This window comes from Bubalus bubalis, chromosome X, assembly GCF_019923935.1.
Source record: "Bubalus bubalis isolate 160015118507 breed Murrah chromosome X, NDDB_SH_1, whole genome shotgun sequence".
NCBI lineage: Eukaryota > Metazoa > Chordata > Mammalia > Artiodactyla > Bovidae > Bubalus > Bubalus bubalis.
Genome location: NC_059181.1, coordinates 92,868,051 through 92,884,163, shown reverse-complemented (window position 1 = coordinate 92,884,163; position 16,113 = coordinate 92,868,051). Strand labels below are relative to the sequence as shown.

General features: G+C 37.9%; 1 protein-coding gene across 4 annotated transcripts in view; it reads left to right on the top strand.

Moving 5' to 3' along the window:
* The window catches only part of ZMAT1 (zinc finger matrin-type 1), a 42,684-nt gene that overhangs the window by 11,791 nt on the left and 14,780 nt on the right, over positions 1–16,113 (top strand). For 3 of the 4 annotated variants that reach the window (XM_006051773.3, XM_044936625.1, XM_006051774.3), the window contains exons 2-4: positions 11,356–11,462; positions 15,734–15,835; positions 15,911–16,085. In XM_006051773.3, the coding sequence (XP_006051835.2) occupies positions 11,356–11,462; positions 15,734–15,835; positions 15,911–16,085 (384 nt within the window). The remainder of the gene's footprint in view (positions 1–11,355; positions 11,463–15,733; positions 15,836–15,910; positions 16,086–16,113) is intronic. The other variant, XM_044936626.1, reaches the window with a different exon arrangement.

The window sequence follows — 16,113 nt, the reverse complement described above, 5'->3', positions numbered from 1 at the left end:
ATTTGGCTGCTAAAAAAGATAGCAGTGATTCTCAACCTTCACTGTGCAACAGAGTCACACACAAAGCTTTGAAAAAACAAAACTATGGCCGGGAACCACTCCCAGAGATTTGAGTTAATTGGTCTGGAATGGAGCCTGGGCATTAGTATGTTCTGAAAACAAGCAAGGTGATTATAATGTGCAGCCTGGGTTGAGACTACCTTGGTGGAAGATGCAACAAGGATCACTAGGTTGGCTGTTTAAAGATATTACTTAGGGATCCTATTTACAAACACAGATTCTTGGTCCTCAATCCTGGAGATTTAAATAGATTTGAAGTAGTGCCAAAGAATATTTTCTTTTTATTTCCTCCCTCCCTTCTTCCTTCCTTCATAAAAAAAAAATTCTCTTCATGTTACACTAAAGCTCTGTTAGCTTGATAAGTATCATTCTAGATGACAAACCTTTGTATAAATCATCTTATTTACTAAAAAGATATTGTACAGTCATTATGGGTAAGGATCTGAGCCTGTCCTCTCAAGCATGGTTGATCATGAGAATGACTTGTGGGTGGATGGGACCACCCACAGAGAGTTTTATTTTGATTCAGCATGTTTGATTTTGAAGCTGTGCCTGTGAATTTGATGTGAAACCCTGATTCAGAATGATTCTTACCTGAAGGTTTGTTTCTGAAATTTTGAATGTAAATTTAATCATCTTTGAATTAGGAAAGTGTACTATTTAAGTACACCTTTTAAGTACACTCCAATATGCAACATCACTCTGATGTCTTCTTTTTGAATTTTAGATTTTTGTGTGTTTTAATTTTTGATTCACTAAAGTTAACATATTCATTATATTATACCCAAAAGGAGAATTTGCTTTTGACAAGTAATTTTGGATGAATGAATTGGATAAAAGGTCAGAGGTCTACATCCTGCATCAGCAACAGCATTGCTTAAGCTTAAATGCAATAGATCTAAAGGCTTATCATATTCATGGCAAGTTTTAAGCTCAGGCTATAATACCCTTTAGTTTCCATAGATATGGGTGGCTCTAGTGGTAAAGAACACACCTGCCAATGCAGGAGACATAAGAGAAGCAGGTTTGATTCCTGGGTCGGGAAGATCCCCTGGAGAACATGGCAACCCACATCAGTACTCTTGCCTGGAGAATCCAATGAACAGAGGAGCCTGGCAGACTACAGTCCAGTTCAGTTCAATTCAGTTGCTCAGTTGTGTCTGACTCTTTGCAACCCCATGGACTGCAGAACACCAGGCTTCCCTGTCCATCAACACACTCCCAGAGCATGCTCAAACTCAGGTCCATCGAGTTGGTGATTCCATCCAACCATCTCATTCTCTGCCATCCCCTTCTCCTCCTGCCTTCAGTCTTTCCCAGCATCAGGGTCTTTTCCAAGGAGTCAGTTCTTTGCATCAGGTGGCCAAAGTATTGGAGCTTCAGCATCAGTCCTTCCAATGAATATTCAGGGCTGATTTCCTTTAGGGTTGACTGGCTTGATCTCCTTGCAGTCCAAGGGACTCTCAAAAGTCTTCTCCAACACCACAGTTCAAAAACATCGATTTGGCACTCAGCTTTCTTTATAGTCCAACTCTCACATCCATACATGACTACTGGAAAAAATATAGCTTTGACTAGACAGACCTTTGTTAGCAAATAATGTCTCTGCTTTTCAATATGCTGTCTAGGTTGGTCATAGCTTTTCTTCCAAGGAACAAGTGTATTTTAATTTCGTGGTTGCAGTCCCCATCTGCAGTGATTTTGGAGCCCCCCCAAAATAAAGTCTGTCACTGTTTCCATTGTTTCCCCATCTATTTGCCATGAAGTGATAGGACCAGATGCCATGATCTTAGTTTTCTGAATGTTGAGTTTTAAGCCAACTTTTTCACTCTCCTCTTTCACTTTCATCAAGAGGCTCTTTAGTTCTTCTTCACTTTCTGCCATAAGGATGATGTCATCTGAGTATCTGAGGTTACTGATATTTCTCCCGGCAATCTTGATTCCAGCTTGTTCTTCATCCAGCCCAGCATTTCTCATGATGTACACTGCATATAAGTTAAATAAGCACAGAGACAATATATAGCCTTGACGTAGTCCTTTTCCTATTTGGAACCAGTCTGTTGTTCCATGTCTGGTTCTAACTGTTGCTTCTTGACATGCACACATGTTTCCCAAGAAGCAGGTTAGGTGGTCTGGGATTCCCATCTCAAAGAATTTTCCACAGTTTTTTGTGACCCACACAGTGAAAGGATTTGGCGAAGTCAGAAAAGCAGAAGTAGATGTTTACTGGAACGCTCTTGCTTTTTCGATAATCCAATGGATGTTGGCAATTTGATCTCTGGTTCCTCCGCCTTTTCTAAATCCAGCTTGAACATCTGGAAGTTCACAGTTCACGTACTGTTGAAGCCTGGCTTGGAATTTTGAGCATTACTTTGCTAGCCTGTGAGATGAGTGCAATTGTGTGATAGTTTGAGCATTCTTTGGCATTGCCTTTCTTTGGGATTGGAATGAACACTGACCTTTTCCAGTCCTGTGGCCACTGCTGAGTTTTCCAAATTTACTGGCATATTGAGTGCAGCACTTTCATAGCATCATCTTTTAGGATTTGAAATAGCTCAACTGGAATTCCATCACCTTCATTAGCTTTGTTCTTAGTGATGGTTCCTAAGGCCCACTGGACTTCGCATTTCAGGATGTCTGGCTCTACGTGAGTGATCACACCATCGTAGTTATCTGGATCATGAATATCTTTTTTGTATAGTTCTTCTGTGTATTCTTGCCACCTCTTCTTAATATCTTCTGCTTCTGTTAGGTCCATAGCATTTCTGTCCTTTATTTTGCCCATCTTTGCATGAAATTTTCCCTTGGTGTCTCAAATTTTCTTGAAGAGATCTCTAGTCTTCCCCATTCTATTGTCTTCCTCTATTTCTTTTTTTTTAATTTTTTTATTTTATTTTTAAACTTTACAATATTGTATTAGTTTTGCCAAATATCAAAATGAATCCGCCACAGGTATACATGTGTTCCCCATCCTGAACCCTCCTCCCTCCTCCCTCCCCATACCATCCCTCCGGGTCGTCCCAGTGCACCAGCCCCAAGCATCCAGTATCATGCATCAAACCTGGACTGGTGACTCGTTTCATACATGATATTATACATGTTTCAATGCCATTCTCCCAAATCTTCCCACCCTCTCCCTCTCCCACAGAGTCCATAAGACTGTTCTATACATCAGTGTCTCTTTTGCTGTCTTGTACACAGGGTTATTGTTACCATCTTTCTAAATTCCATATACATGTGTTAGTATACTGTATGGGTGTTTTTCTTTCTGGCTTACTTCACTCTGTATAATAGGCTCCAGTTTCATCCACCTCATTAGAACTGATTCAAATGTATTCTTTTTAATGGCTGAGTAATACTCCATTGTGTATATGTACCACTGCTTTCTTATCCATTCATCTGCTGATGGACATCTAGGTTGCTTCCATGTCCTGGCTATTATAAACAGTGCTGCGATGAACATTGGGGTACACGTGTCTCTTTCCCTTCTGGTTTCCTCAGTGTGTATGCCCAGCAGTGGGATTGCTGGGTCATGAAGCAGTTCTATTACCAGTTTTTTAAGGAATCTCCACACTGTTCTCCATAGTGGCTGTACTAGTTTGCATTCCCACCAACAGTGTAAGAGGGTTCCCTTTTCTCCACACCCTCTCCAGCATTTATTGCTTGTAGACTTTTGGATCGCAGCCATTCTGACTGGCTGTCTTCCTCTATTTCTTTGCATTGATTACTGAGAAAGGCTTTCTTATCTCTCCTTGCTAACTTTGGAACTCTGCATTCAGCTGTGTATATCTTTCCTTTTCTCCTTGCTTTTTGCTTCTCTTCTTTTCAGAGCTGTTTGCAAGGCCTGCTTAGACAACCATTTTGCCTGTTTGCATTTCTTTTTCTTGGGGATGGTCTTGATCATTGCCTCCTATACAATGTCATGAACCTCCATGCATAGTTCTTCAGGCACTCTATCAGAAATAATCCCTTGAATCTGTCACTTCCACTGTGTAATTGTAAGGGATTTGATTTAGGTCATACCTGAATGGTCTAGTGGTTTTCCCTACTTTCTTCAATTTAAGTCTGAATTTGGCAATAGAGAGTTCATGATCTGAGCCACAGTCAACTCCTGGTCTTGTTTTTGCTGACTGTATAGAGCTTCTCCATCTTTGGCTGCAAAGAATATAATCAATCTGATTTTGTTATTGACCATCTGTTGATGTCCATGTGTAGAGTCTTCTCTTGTGTTGTTGGAAGAGGGCATTTGCTATGACCAGTGTATTCTCTTGGCAAAACTCTATTGGCCTTTGCCCTGCTTCATTTTGTACTCCAAGGCCAAATTTGCCTGTTACTCCAAGTATCTCTTGAGTTCTTACTTCTGCATTCCAGTCCCCTATAATGAAAAGGACATCTCTTTTGGGTATTAGTTCTAGAAGATCTTGTAGGTCTTCATAGAACTGTTCAGCTTCAGCTTCTTCAGCATTACTGGTTGAGGCATAGACTTGGATTACTGTGATATTGGATGGTTTGCCTTGGAAACGAGCAGAGATCATTCTGCCATTTTTGAGATTGCACCTAAGAACTGCATTTCGGACTCCTTTGTTGACTGTGATGGATACTCCATTTCTTCTAAGGGATTTTTGCCCACAGTAGTAGATATAATGGTTATCTGAGTTAAATTCACCAATACCAGTCCATTTTAGTTCACTGATTCCTAAAATGTCAATGTTCTCTCTTGCCATCTCCTGTATGACCAGTTCCAGTTTACCTCGATTCATGGACCTAACATTCCAGGTTCCTATGCAATATTGTTCTTTACAGTATCAGACTTTACTTCCATAACCAGTCACATCCACAACTGGGCGTTGTTTTTGCTTTGACTCCATCTTTCTGGAGTTATTTCTCCACTCTCCTCCAGTAACATATTGGACACCTACCAACCTGGGGAGTTTATCTTTCAGTGTCATATCTTTTTGCCTTTTCATACTGTTCATGGGGTTCTCAAGTCAAGAATACTGAAGTGGTTTGCCATTCCCTTCTCCAGTAGACCACATTTTATCAGAACTCTCCACCATGATCCGTCCATCATGGGTGGCCTACATGGGATGGCTCATGGTTTCATTGAGTTAGACAAGGCTGTGGCTACAGTCCATGGGGTCGCAAAGAGTCGTATGTGACTTAGCTTACATGCATCTCTTATATTCGCTTCTTCCTTTCTATGCCTACTGCCCACTCTGGTTTAACTTCATGACCTTTTGCCTGTGACTGATTCCTAACTCATAGCCCTATTTTAAGTCACTTCTTTACACTTGTTGAATGCAGAATTAAGTCTAAATGCCTTAATGAAGCCATTTATGAGTTAGCCTCATTCCAAGCTTTCAATTATTGTTCTTCATATCCTTGTTGTTGTTCAGTTGCTCAGTTGTATTTGACTCTTCATGACTCCATGGACTGCGCATCCCAGGCTTCCCTATCCTTCACTGTCTCCCAGAGTTTGCTCAAACTCATGTCCATTGAGTTGGTGATGCCATCCAACCATCTCATCTTCTGCTGCGCCCATCTCCTCCTGCCTTCAATCTTTCCCCAAATCAGGATCTTTTCCAATGAGTCAGCTGTTCACATCAGGTGGCCAAAGTATTGGAGCTTCAGCTTCAGCATCAGTCCTTTCAATGAATATTCAGGGTTGATTTCCTTTAGGATTGACTAGTTTGCTCTCCTGACTGTCCAAGGGACTCTCAAGATTCTTCTCCAGCACAGAGTTCGAAAGCATCAATTCTTTGGCGCTCAGTGTACTTTATGGTCTGACTCTCACATCCATACATGACTACTGGAAAAACCATAGTTTGGACTATATGGACCTTTGTTGGCAAAGTAATGTCTTTGCTTTTTATTTATTATTTTTTAATATAAATTTATTTATTTTAATTGGAGGCTAATTACTTTACAATATTGTATTGGTTTTCCCATACATCAACATGAATCTCTTGTGGCTCAGCTGGTAAAGAATCCACCTGCAATTTGGGAGAACTGGGCTCAATCCCTGAGTTTGGGAGATCCCCTGGAGAAGGGAAAGGCTACCCACTCTCAAGTATTCTGGCCTTGAGAATTCCATGGACTGTGTAGTTCATAGAATTGCAAAGAGTTGGACATGACTAAGTATCTCTGCTTTTTAATAAGCTGTCTAGATTTGTCATAGCTTTTCTTCCAAGGAGCAAGTGTCTTTTACTTCCATGGCTGCAGTCACCGTCCACAATGATTTTGGAGATCAAGAAAATAATATCTGTCACTGTTTCCATTTTTCCCCATCTATTTGCCATGAAGTCATGAAACTATATGTCATGATCTTTGTTTTTTGAACATTGAGTTTTAAGCCACTTTTTCAGTCTCCTCTTTCACTTTCATCATGAGACTCTTTAGTTCCTCTTTGTTTTCTGCCATTAGGATGGTGTCATCTGCATATCTGAGGTTATTAATATTTCTCCTGCCCATCTTGAATCCAGCTTGAGCTTCATCCAGCCCAAAATTTCACATCGTGTACTCTGCATATAAGTTAAGTAAGCAGGGTGACAAAATACAACCTTCAAGTACTCCTTTCCCTATTTGGAACCAGTCCATTGTTCCATGTCCAGTTCTAACTGTTGCTTCTTGACCTGCATACAGGTTTCACAGGAGGCAGGTAAGGTGGTCTGGTATGCCCATCTCTTTCAGAATTTTCTACAATTTGTTGTGATCCACACAGTCAAAGTCTTTCAAGTAGTCAATGAAGCAGAAGTGGATTTTTTTCTGAAATTCCCTTCCTTTTTCTATGATCCAGTGGACGTTGGCCATATGATCTCTGGTTCCTCTGCTTTTTCTAAATCTAGCTTATACATCTGCAGTTTCTTGATTCATGTACTATTGAAGCCTAGCTTAAAGGAGTTTGAGCATTACCTTGCTAGCATCTGAAATGAGCTCAGTTGTGCAGTAGTTTGAACATTCTTTGGCATTGACCTTCTTTGAGATTAGAATGAAAACTGACCTTTTCCAGTCCCGTAGCCACTGCTGAGTTTTCCAAATTTGCTGGCATATTGAATATTGCAATACTTCAGTGGCATAATCTTTTAGGATTTGAAACATCCTAAAATATTTCAGAGAATGTCCAAATTACCACACAATTGCACTCATTTCACATGCTAGCAAGGTAATGCTCAAAATCCTTCAAGGTGGGCTTCAATAGTACATGAACTGGAACTTCCAGATATTCAAGCTGAATTTAGAAAGGCAGAGCAACCAGAGATCAAATTGCTGACATCTGTTGGATAATAGAAATAGCAAAGGGATTCCAGAAAAACATCTGCTTTATTGACTACATGAAAGCCTTTGACTATGTGGATCACAACAAACTGGAAAATCTGAAAGAGATGGGCATACTAGACCACCTTACCTGCCTTCTGAGAAACCAGTATGCAGGTCAAGAAGCAACAGTTAGAACCAGACATGAAACAAAGGACTGGTTCCAAAATGGGAAAGGAGTATGTCAAGGCTGTATTTTGTCACCATGCTTATTTAACTTATATGCAGAGTACATCATGTGAAATGCCGGGCTGGATGAAGCTCAAGCTGGAATCAAGATCGCCAGGAGAAATATCAATAACCTCAGATATGCTAATGACACCACCTTAATGGCAGAAAGCAAAGAGGAACTAAAGAGCCTCTTGATGAAGGTGAAAGAGGAGACTGAGAAAGCTGGCTTAAAACTCAGCATTCAAAAAACAAAGATCATGGCATCCAGTCCCATCACTTAATAGCAAATAGATGGGGAAAAATGGGAACGGTGACAGATTTTACTTTCTTGAGCTTCAAAATCACTGTGGATGGTGACTGCAACCATGAAAGTAAAAGACACTTGCTCCTTGGAAGAAAAGCTATGACAAACCTAGACAGCTTATTAAAAAGCAGAGACATCACTCTGCCAACAAGGGTTCGTCTAGTCCAAGCTATGTTTTTTCTGTAGTCATGTTTGGATGTAGGAGTTGGACCATAAAGAAGTCTGAAGGCCAAGGAATTGATGCTTTCAAACTGTGGTGCTGGAGAAGACTCCTGAGAGTCCCTTGGACAGCCAGGAGATCAAACCAGTCAACCCTAAATGAAATCAACCCTGAATATTCATTGGAAGGACTGATGCTGAAGCTCCAATAGTTTGACCACCTGATGCGATAATGTTGGGAAAGATTGAGGGCAGGAGAAGGGAGCAGTAGAGGATGAGATTGTTGGACAGCATCACCAACTCAATGGACATGAGTTTGCACAATCTCTGGGAGATAGTGAAGGACTCGGAAGCCTGGTGTGCTGAAGTCCATGGGGTCGCAGAGTTGGACCCGACTGAGCAACTGAACAACAAAATATTTGAAATATGAAATCATATTCTTGACCCCCCCCAGTACCTTTATTCCACTCTTCTATCTGAATTTTATACATTGTTTAAAGCTAGGTTCAAAGCCTCTTTTCCTCTTGAAAGCTTTCCCCAAACTTCTCAGCAGGAATACATTGTACCTTATGTCTTATATCACTTATGACATTTTGATCTTTGGATCATAGTTCTTTCTATACACATCTTCCCTGATAAATTGTAAATTTCTTGAAATTAATAGTTATTCACTTGCTGCATCATTTTCAACATGTGGGACAGTTCTGTATGTACAATAGAAAAGGTCAAGATAAAAAGTTTAAGTTCCAGCTCCACGGAATAACACATGTGATAAGTTTTCTTGATTTCAGTGAATCCTAATTTCCTAACCTTCAGAATTTGGGAAATAACACTTACCTCGCAGATTTGTTTTAAGGACTAAAAGAGTAAGCTATTATCTTGTTTACACACACACAAAGGCCTTATCTCTTTCCAAAATGTGTACCATAGTATTTTGAAACTAGCCTCAGTAAATAACAATAAATCTTAATGATGTCCAAGACATTGAGGGTCTGAACTCGGGTAGTGTTATGGTAAATTTAAAGGAAGAGATGGATATCAAATAACATTATAAGCTAGAATGGACAAGAAACAGTGATTTGCTGTGGCGAATAATGGCTGAGATTTTGAGTCTGGAATATCGTACCATTTAATAAAGAAATACAGACCAAGAACTTGTTTGAGAAAATGAGTCAAAGGCAGTAAGTTTAGGCAATACCATTCTAAAAGAAAAGTTGTAGGGGTACCAGTAATTTCATGGGCTTCGTGGAAATGTTTGGGTCACCAATAATGAAAGACTATGTTTAAAAAACTCAGCCTTCATATTTCCCAACTTGACTGTCAGTATCAAACCTTGACTATTAGAAGTAGCGAAATCTGGAATTAAAGTTTGATCTAGGAAAGAAGTGAATGTTAAATCTTAGGAATTCTTGAACTTCTAAATTAGTAGTTTCCTTTTGCCTTCTTAATGGAAACTTCCCCTCTGTAACAAGTTATGTTGCCACCAAATGATATTTGCTTATTATTACAAATTTTAATAAGAAGTTCAAGATCTTATCACTGTGCTCATTGCATATAGTAGTTAAGGGAAGTCCTGAAATATATTTTAGTTAAACTCTTTACCTTGCTGACTTTACAGTCAAAATTAGAGAAATGATATATTTTAGAACAACCTAAAAATAATTCAGAGGGGATACTATACATTATAGGCATAAATTTATAACTGTTCAACTTGTTTTTGACATGTTCCTTGTTAAAATTATTATTATCTTGAACATGCAATTTAAGTAAGCCTTTTTAGTCCATATAGTGGTACTGAAAACTAAAGCTCAGTTGAAGATATCCAACATAACTTTTAAAATAAATACTTTTAAAGGTTTTTAAATAGAAAGTCCTACATACTTCTTGCAAAAATTAAAACAGTTGTACAGAAATTAAAATGTTAAATTTTTTCCCTTTCATCCTTTTCTGGCCTTCCTTCCCAAAGTTAATCATTTTTAAATTTAATTTATATCTTTCCACATATTTATATGTGATGTATATTTAATTTTTCTTAGTGTTGGAAATGAATGTATTATATTTATTGTTCTACAATTTTTTGTCCATTTGATATGTCATGGGCATTTCACCGTGAAAGTATGTGTAGTATTAGCTTATTCATTTAAATAGCCAAACAGCAAGCAAAATTTTGATGTTTTGTGATTTATACCTTGTAGATACACTAATAAATTTTGGCAGAATACATTGTAGCTATTAGAAAGCTTAGTTTGAAGTGTGGACCTCAAGTGTAAATTCAGAAATATTTTGACTTGTGTTATTACAGTGAAAAATGTAGCATAATTTGTGGATGTTATTAATAATACTTCAGGGGCTTGTGTGAGACTTGTTTGGCCAAATGAGCGTGCCAATGTTTGTATAACAATGGAAAATGTTTGCCTACTATAGACAAAGTTTTTTGTGGTTCCGTGTGATTTTTGTGTTAGTTGGTCAGTTGTGTCTGACTCTTTGCCATCCCATGGACTCTACCCCACCAGGCTCCTCTGCCCATGGAATTCTCCAGGCAAGAATACTGGAGTGGGTTGCTGTTCCCTTCTCCAGGGGATCTTCCCAACCCAGGGATCAAACCTGGGTCTCCTACATTGTAGGCAGATTCTTTACTGTATGAGCCACCAGGGAAATATGATAATACTGGAGCCATAGCTCCAGATAAGTGACAGTATTATAACAATGCCTTTTTAAGGATTATGTATGTGAGTGCTCAGTTGCTCAATCTTGTCCAACTTTTTCAAGTCTTTGCAACCCCATGGACTGTAGCCCACCAGGCTCCTCTGTCCATGGGATTTTCCACACAAGAATACTGGAGTGGGTTGCCATTTCCTTCTCCAGGGGATCTTCCCGACCCAGGGATCAAACCCCCCACTCCTGCATTGACAAATGGATTCTTTACCACTGAGCCACCAGGGAAGTTATGGGGGTACCAGTAACTTTGTGAGCTTCATAAAATGATTTGGGGCACCAATAATGAAAGGCAGGATTAAGAAACCAACCCTCGGAATTTTGTGTTTTACATGTGGCATAGTGATAAAAAAAAAAAAAATCTGCCTGCCAATGCAGGAGATGCAGAAGACAGGGTTCAATCTCTGGGTCAGGAAGATCCCCTGAAGTAGGAAATGGCAACCCACTCCAGTATTCTTGCCTGGAAAATCCCATGGTCAGAGGAGCCTGGTAGGCTACAGTCCATGGGGTCACAAAGAGTTGGACACGACTTGAGCGACTTCATCTCATCTCATCTCATCTCATGAAACAATATGTATTCTAACTATTCATTGATGTGATATATGTCTCACTTCCCTTTATTTTATTCATAGATATAACTTGGAATGAACAGGAAAAGACTAAACTTTTTGCAGATAATTTTTGTAATGTATGTGGAGTGGTGCTTCAGTCTGAATCACAAAGGATTTCACATTATGAGGTAGGTTAAAAACAATGGAAATAGAGTATAAAATAGATTTTTTAATGCAGCAGATAAACTTCATATGTTATCTGGTTTTGATACTTATGAGAATCCTGTGTATTATTTCCCTCTGATAGATGAGGAGCCTGGCTCAGTGAGGAACGTAATTTACCAGCTTAAGTTTGGGAAATTTGGGTTTAAACTCAGTCTCTTTTGACTCCAAAGCATATTTTCTTTTCTTCACATCATTCTGCCTCCCTTTCTATCAAGTCACTGTATGATTCATGTCCTTGTAGTAAATATAAGGAAAGTTTTATAAGGCTTGAATAGGAAACTATTAATGTGAATCAAGGGATCTCACTGAACTCCAGAATTTTCCTTTACAGTAAATGAAGGATAAAAACAAAATGAACTAGTCTTGCACTTGATTTAACTACATATTTTTAAGCCCAATACCATAGAATTCTAGAGCTAAAAGAAGGAATATTTAATGTTCTTACTTCTTTAGTTTATTGATTAGAAACCCAGAGGAATAGTGATTAACCATAGCTAATCTTGGCATTACTAAGCTTAAAGATGATCTCCTCTGATTTCATATCTAGTGTTCTTTCCTTTCATTTAGTGTTGTCTCCCATTTCTACATCATGTTATCAACTATTGGATTTTTTTCATATGTGGTATCTGTATTAAAAAAAGTACCAGATACATTTACTTAAAAGAAATATAATGCCAGTTCTACTTTAAAAACTAGAAACACCTGATCTTGTTTTGCCCAGTACTAATCTTATTGGCAGTTATATCTTTGTCCTTATGTTGATTTGGATTCAACTATTAATACTATAATTATAGATGGTGAGATTGTGTTGGCTGTGGATTGAGAGGACCTAGGTTCACTCAGTCAGTAAAGTATCTGCCTGCAATGCAGGAGACCTGGGTTCGATTCCTGGGTTGGCAAAATCCCCTGGAGAAAGAAATGGCAACCCACTCCAGTATTCTTGCCTGGAGAATCCCATGAACAGAGGAGCATGGCAAGCTACAGCCCATAGGTTTGCAAAAGTCAGACATGACTTAGTGAGTAAACCACCTCAACTAGGTTCAAGCCATTGTTGTGTAACCCTGGCCAAGTCACTTTACCTCTCTGAGCATGTTTCTTCAGGCTGCAAAATGGAAGCTAAAATCTCTCTTACTATTCTTGTGAAAATTAAATGAAATCAAACATTTGAGTGTGCCTAGCACATCCTGGCACCCCAAAGCTCAAAGAGTTAATAAAGAGAAACATATAATCAAGGAGCTCTCTGATAACCATGGTTGGAACCATTGGAATTTAAATTTGAAAAATAGCTTTTATGGGCTTATGAAGTACTTACTATTCAGTGTAGAAAATGTACAAAATTATGAGAAAATGTGAATCAATCATAAGTCTGTCACTTGTGGGTAACCATCATTTAATTAACTTCTCTTTAGCTTATATGATTCCAGTATGCTTTCTAAACACATATACATTTTTACAAAAGAGAATTGTATATGTTGTTTTGCCCTTGCTTTTTCATATAAGAACATATTCTGAACACTTTGTCCTATCATTACATCTTCTTACTTTTCTATAATAGTTTAATGACTATAAAGCATATGTTATATAATGTTATAGCATATTTTTTATTTAAATTCCAGTGCCATCTATAAGTTTAGTGCTTAAGCTTGTTAAATAACCAACTCAAACTATACATGACTTTCAAACTATATTTGAAAGCACTTCTTTACAAATATCCTGCTTGTAAAGGTGATTTTTTTCCTCTTTAATATACAGCTTGGTTAATATTGTCAGACTATCTCAGCATAGTATTTATTGGGCATGTAATATAGGACAGTATGGCAAAAATTTTGAATTTTAATAAGGTTGCACTTATAAATATTTCCTTTTATATTTATGTTTATACATGTTTAAGAAACTATTCTCTGTGTTTTTGCCAGATAAATATTTCCTTCTATTCTTTTCTAATACTGTTAAAAGTTTTATTTCTTGGGTTAATGTGTGTGATCCATCTGGTATTTATTTTCATATATGCAAGGTGATAACATTGTTTTCCATACAGATAGTAGGTGTTCCAGCACTATTTATTTAACAGTTCATTTTTGCCCCACTGATTTGTAGTGGCATCTCTATCATAAGCTACTTTTCATATATACTTTATTCTCTTATTGTTTTATTGTATTACTATGTTTGCCTGTCTCTAAAATAATTTCATCTTATTACTGTAGCTTTAAAATATATCATGATACTTGATAGGGGAATTTATATGACAGAAAACTCATTATAAAGTTAAAAGACAAGCCATAGATTGAATGGCATTTATATTCCAATAACTAACAAAGGATTAGTATCTGGACTACATAAATAACTATGTATCAGAACAAGGAACAGCCCAATAGAAAAATGGGAAAATGATATGAACAGCCTAGAGTACAGATACTTAACTTCAGAGTTGATCATATGGGAAATTCAAGTTAAAATGATAATGAACTATCTTATCAACACCATCATACTCACAAAAATTAAAACCTAATAGCACTTAACACTTAAGAAAATATAGGAAGTGAAAAATACTCGTACGTGCTACATTTGGACTTGTAAACTGCTTCAGCATCTTTGGAGATAAATTTTATAGTACCTATTAAAGCTGAAAACCCTCATATAAGCCAGATAGTCCATATCTATGTATCTACTTTAAAGAAACTCTTGGCCATTATATTAGGAGATACATTTACATATGTTCAGTGCAGAGATGTTTGTAATAAGAAAATAATCAGAAACATAACTGCCTTCATTAGGGGATTTGATGGGTAGCATATGGAGTAGAATGTTATGCAGCATGTAATATAATGAACTAGAGCCATATGTATCAATATGGACAAATCTTATATAATATTGAGTTATAAAAAGTTGAAAGGATAGGAATAGGCTGATTCCATTTTCATAAAAAATTTTAAATGACAATAGTACATATTACTGTTTATAGGTACATGCATATCTGGTAAAAGAGTAAGAGGAAATGGTACAAAACAACTTTAAGATAGTAGTTACCTACTGGGGAAAGACCAAGGAGGAAGCGATTGTTGAAATGAGGAGCTAGGACTTCTTGTGTAAAATTATACCTCTTTTGAAAAGGAGATTGAAAGAAATAGAGAAAAATGTTGAAATCTATTACAACTAGGCAGTGGGTATGTACTTCAGCTATATTCCTGCACACACTTCACAATTTAAAATGCTGTAGATAGAGTAATTGCTTCACAGTATGTGCTCAGGCATATTAATGTGTCCCTTCTATTGACATCAACATTTTGGTTATTGTGTATTTTGTTAAATATGTGTTGAGAGATTTTTTTTATATGCTTAACTTAGAAAGGTTAATTGCCTCACAGAAAAGAATTTGAGAGGTAAACAATACAGGGCTGATGTGACAGCTTCATAACACTATCAGAGATCTAGGCATTTTCTGTCTTTCTACTCTGATGAACTAGCCTCTGTCCTCAAGAGCTCCCATTGTCCTAGATGACCTTTATATCTTAATTCCAGAAGCAGGAGAGAAGAAGATGAGACGAGTTCATCCCGCATTCTGTTAGGAGACTTCCAGAAGTTCTACCCAACATTTCAGATTACATCTTATTGTCTAGAATATAGTCACATGGTTACATCTTGCTGAAAGGGAAGCTGGAATATGCAGTCTTTTAGCTGGGTTTATTGCCTAAGATGTGTAACTAAGGAAGAAGAAAAATTTGATATTAGACAAAAACTAGGACTTTCTGCAGAGAAGGCAATGGCACCCCACTCCAGTACTCTTGCCTGGAAAATCCCATGGACGGAGGAGCCTGGTAGGCTGCAGTCCATGGGGTCACGAAGAGTCAGACACGACTGAGTGACTTCACTTTCACTTTCATGCATTGGAGAAGGAAATGGCAACCCACTCCAGTGTTCTTGCCTGGAGAATCCCAGGGATGGGGGAGCCTGGTGGGCTGCCGTCTGTGGGGTAGCACAGAGTTGGACATGACTGAAGCGACTTAGCAGCAGCAGGAGTTTCTGTCAAAAACTAAAAGTTATTGGTCTCTAAATTGTAGTATTATTTTCATTTTAACTGAGATTTAGAGCCTTGAAAGCATGTAAAACCTTTTCATAAACTAGGTACACACTAAATATATTCCAACTCACAGGTGCTGTCCTCAGATTCAAAGAGGTGTAAATTTGACGTGCCTCTGTTGTTGAATAAACAAAGTCATATTGTATCTTTTTCCAGAGTGAAAAACATGCTCAAAATGTTAGGTTTTATTTTCAAATGCATGGGGAACAAAATGAAGTGCCTGGTAAGAAAATGAAGATGGATGTTAGGAATTTTCAGGTGAGTGGCTTATGTTGATGTTGTAATTAAAAACTTAGTTATTGAATCTTTCTAACAAGATTGTGCTTATTTCAGGAGCATAGAAGTGAAGTAGTGAACAGAAACAAATTTTGTGGTCTCTGCCACATGGTTTTTAGCTCCTCAGTTGTTGCTCGGTCTCACTATGTGGGGAAAGTCCATTCTAAAAAACTGAAGCAATTAATGGAGGAGCGTGGTCAGGTATCTCCATCAAGATTTCAGCCAGCAACGGGTAAGATGACATTCACCTCTTTAGCTTC